The sequence below is a fragment of the Physeter macrocephalus genome, chromosome 5 (assembly GCF_002837175.3).
Source record: "Physeter macrocephalus isolate SW-GA chromosome 5, ASM283717v5, whole genome shotgun sequence".
Classification (NCBI taxonomy): Eukaryota; Metazoa; Chordata; class Mammalia; order Artiodactyla; family Physeteridae; genus Physeter; species Physeter macrocephalus.
The window spans coordinates 67,423,905-67,427,697 of NC_041218.1; the positions used below are offsets into that span (position 1 = coordinate 67,423,905).

Sequence of the window (3,793 nt, forward strand, 5' to 3'; positions counted from 1 at the left end):
ATAAAGATGTTTAAAAAAAAAAAGGTGTAATTTGACACACCAATGTTCAAACTGAGTGATCATGTCTGTCTTTGGTGGTCTCAAGAAAGAAAAACACTATTTTGTTTTTTTGGTAATTCTCCCATATGAAATCCATAGTAAAGGAAATATAAAGGATGAGCACAATTTGTCCAAACTTTTTGGTTTGTAAAAGGGAATTGTTCCTATCTCTAAATCCTATAATTCATGCACAGAGTCTTAGATAAAAATGACCTCCGTTCTTTGTGTTTTTACATTTCAATAAATACAGAAGCTTATATATCAAGTTTGATATTATTTTAATTTCTTATTATGGCTTAAATAGTGAGTCAGTACCTCAATAAAAATTATATAAAACAGTTTAATAGAGTTGGCAAATAGGGAAGCTTTAAGGTTAAGCAACTTAATAATTTTCCTGTTCAGCTCTCTGAGGATATGACATCCTTTGGGATTATGTTGCTAATTGATACTCCAAATTAATCTAAGAAAATTAATCTGAATAACTCATAAACTTAATTGTTTTCAACATTATAATTAACATACCTTCAGTTTAGTAACTTCACATTTAATTGAAGGTGGTTCTTTGAAGCCTTGACCAAAAACTCTCACCATCCTACAGTTATATTTTTGAATATTACACAATCCAGCATTCTCAAGTTCTATAATTTCAGGAACCTTGTCTTTGGAAAAAATGATTTTAAAATGGGACATATTTGCTTTAATTCCAGAAAAAAACTAATTATTTTCAAGGCCAAGATTAAAAGCGTATATAAACTAATATTTTAAAGTCTACCCCCAATAATATTTAGTACATTAATTAAACTATTACATGTTAAGAGTGATCTGGTATTAAGTGTTACCTACTATTCAACTCAATAGAAATAGCATTACGGATACTACCAGTGCCTAACTATACAGGTTTAATTAATTTTTAATAATATTTGATACCAAATAAGTATGAGTACTAACAAATTACTCCTACCATGGCCTATGTTTTGGTTTTACCATTTTGCTTTATGTCGTAGAGATAGGTTATAGAAAAAGTGCTTTTGTAATAATATAGTGTACTTAGCAATGTGATGTATTAAAATTTTTTTAAAAAATTCTTAATTTGTTTTAGAAAAGAATTATCAAAATTTGTGCATGCTGTTGACCCAGTATTGTTGATATTTTTGTGTATTATTGCTATCCTACATGCTACCATAATCTTAGGTGTACTTCTCAGTCATAGGAGAAAAAATTTCTTTTATCAGTCAGAGTTAACTGACCTTCATATGGTTATTTCTGTGGTTCTGGTCTGGTAAGATCATTCATTATCTCTATGAGCAAGATCTGGTGGTCAAAATAGATAAATGTAGTATAAAAACAATTGAGTCCTTTGTCTAAGTAGTGGCAAAATCCAAGTGAATATAACTTTAATAGCAATAGGATATAAAAATCCTGTTACATGTATTCAGAACCCTAAAATATTTACGAAAAATTTAAAAAACATGTATTATTCTTTCATATATTCAACAAATGTTTACTGAGCAACTTCTGTTTTTCTGGTGTTATTCCAAATATTGGAGATATAGTAATGAACAAAATAGTCCCTGCCTTCATGTAACTTACATTCTAGTATGGGAGGACAAAAAAATAAACCGATGAAAAAATAAAGTGTATCACATAAGTGTTTTTGAGGTAATGGAGAAAAAGTATACTAACTATAGTAAGGGAGATAAAGGACATGGGGTTGTGTGAGAAAAACTATTTAGAATGACGATGGAAGGATTCTATGATAATATGATATTTGAATAGAGAAGAGAAGGAAGTCAGTCATGAAGATATGTGGTAGAATGTGCCAATGAGAGGGAGCAGTAAGTGCAAATGTCCTGAGGCAGCAGCAGGCTTAGCCTTTTTTGAGGAACAGCAAAGCAACCACTAGAGAACTCTGGAAAGTAATGACCTATGGAGACAATGGTAGATGAATTCAGTGAGAGAGGAGTCTCAGACTACATAGAGTCTTCTAGGCCATAGTAGGACCTGCCAGTTTTATGCTGAAGGAGATGAAGAGCTAACAGAGGGATTTCAGCAGGGGAGTAATACAATCTGACTTACATTTCAAAGGAATCACTTTAGCTGCTGCATGGAGAATAAACTTGGAGAGAATCTATAATAATCCAGGGAGAGAGAATAGTGGCTTGGATAGCAGTTGATAGCAGGGAAAGATATGAAATTCTTTGAAGCTAGAGCTGGATTTGCTGCTAATGGATCAAACGTGAGGCTTGATACAAAAAGAAAAGTCAAAGTGACTACAAGTTTTTAATGTGAACAATTAGAGGAATGAAGTTTGCATTTCCTGAGATGGAAAAGGGCAGGTTGGTGGTGGTAGGAGCCAAATCAGGAGTTACTGGTTTAATAGTTAAGAAAATCAAATTGACTTTTTGAAATGTCTTTCTCTAATATATTGGGACAAAATAATTTGTACCATTTAGATAGGTTAGAGAAAAAAAATAAGCATATTAGTAAAATTAGCAAAATATAAACAGTGCTTTAAAAATACTTAATTTGAGTTCTAGAAGAATAATTATCCTCTGCAAGTACAGGGATCAGCTATGTGCAAAGGCCCTGAGGTCAAGAGAAGTGGCATTGTAAGGAACAGCACAGAAACCAAAGTGGATGTAGTGGAATGAGTGAGGGTGATAGTAGTAGGGGATGAGTCTCAAGAGATATCGTGTGCCTGATCATGCTGTGTCTTATAGGCTGTTATAAGTACTTCAGCTTTTATTCTGAGTAAGATGAGACTGTTTTGGAAAATTGTTAACATATTGATTGATATAATTTGGGTTCTTTTCCATATATAATCTGAATAAAGCCTGTTAGGATACTGAAGGTAAAAAAGAACAAAGAAGTTTTCATAATTAAATAACATACACAAGATCAAAGTTGGAGTGTATTTACTTACCGTGTGAATCACTGCAATCATAGAACTAAAGCCTGGGGAGCATGCACACCCCCATTCCATACACTACCCATGGCCACTGCATAAATTGGGGCATTTTAATGACAAGAGAATGTCTTTAATTGACTTGCTGTATTCTTCTCTGTTATATTTCCCCTCTTCCAAAATCCTCTTTTCACATTCATTTTCTAAAAAGGCCACACCTGCTTCTGCCCAGCTAAGATCATCTTTTAGGAGAACATCCTTAACATACATCTCTATCACACTGTCTAGTCTCTTGCCAAGAAAGGCAAGACAGTGCATTCCTATGTTGGAGTTGGCAAGAGTGTGCTGACATAGTGCCGATGTGCTGTATTCGGTGTGGCCAGATGGTGTGGGCCACGTGGGGACAAACTCTTGGTGGACATCCTCAGTATGGTCCTCAGGGAAAAAGTAAGTAAACTCTTCTAGGTCACTTTGGCTGAGACTTTGAAAAGCAAGCAAAGGAAGAAACTCACTGAAGTTTTGCTGTTTGCATCTGTTTTGTCGATCCCACCTTGTTTCTTGGCTGTGATTACCCTGGCCCTGTGTATGTCTCCCCTTGTCCAAAGTTTTTGATGCATCTTGTCTCTCATTCCCAGGATGTTTTTGTAAATTTAAGTCCAGATTGGTTAGATTCACATGCTTTTTTTCTTGAGGAAAGAAATCCAAATTTTTGTGTGTGTGTGTGTGTGTTACGCGGGCCTCTCACTGTTGTGGCCTCTCCCGTTGCGGAGCACAGGCTCCAGACACACAGGCTCAGCGGCCATGGCTCACGGGCCCAGCTGCTCTGCGGCATGTGGGATCTTCCCGGAC

General features: G+C 35.2%; 1 protein-coding gene across 1 annotated transcript in view; it reads right to left on the bottom strand.

Moving 5' to 3' along the window:
• VWDE (von Willebrand factor D and EGF domains) overlaps positions 1-3,793 on the bottom strand; it is an 87,230-nt gene that overhangs the window by 71,857 nt on the left and 11,580 nt on the right. The window contains 3 exon segments of the mRNA XM_024131496.1: positions 562-698; positions 2,963-2,986; positions 2,989-3,657. Of these exon segments, the coding sequence (XP_023987264.1) occupies positions 562-698; positions 2,963-2,986; positions 2,989-3,657 (830 nt within the window).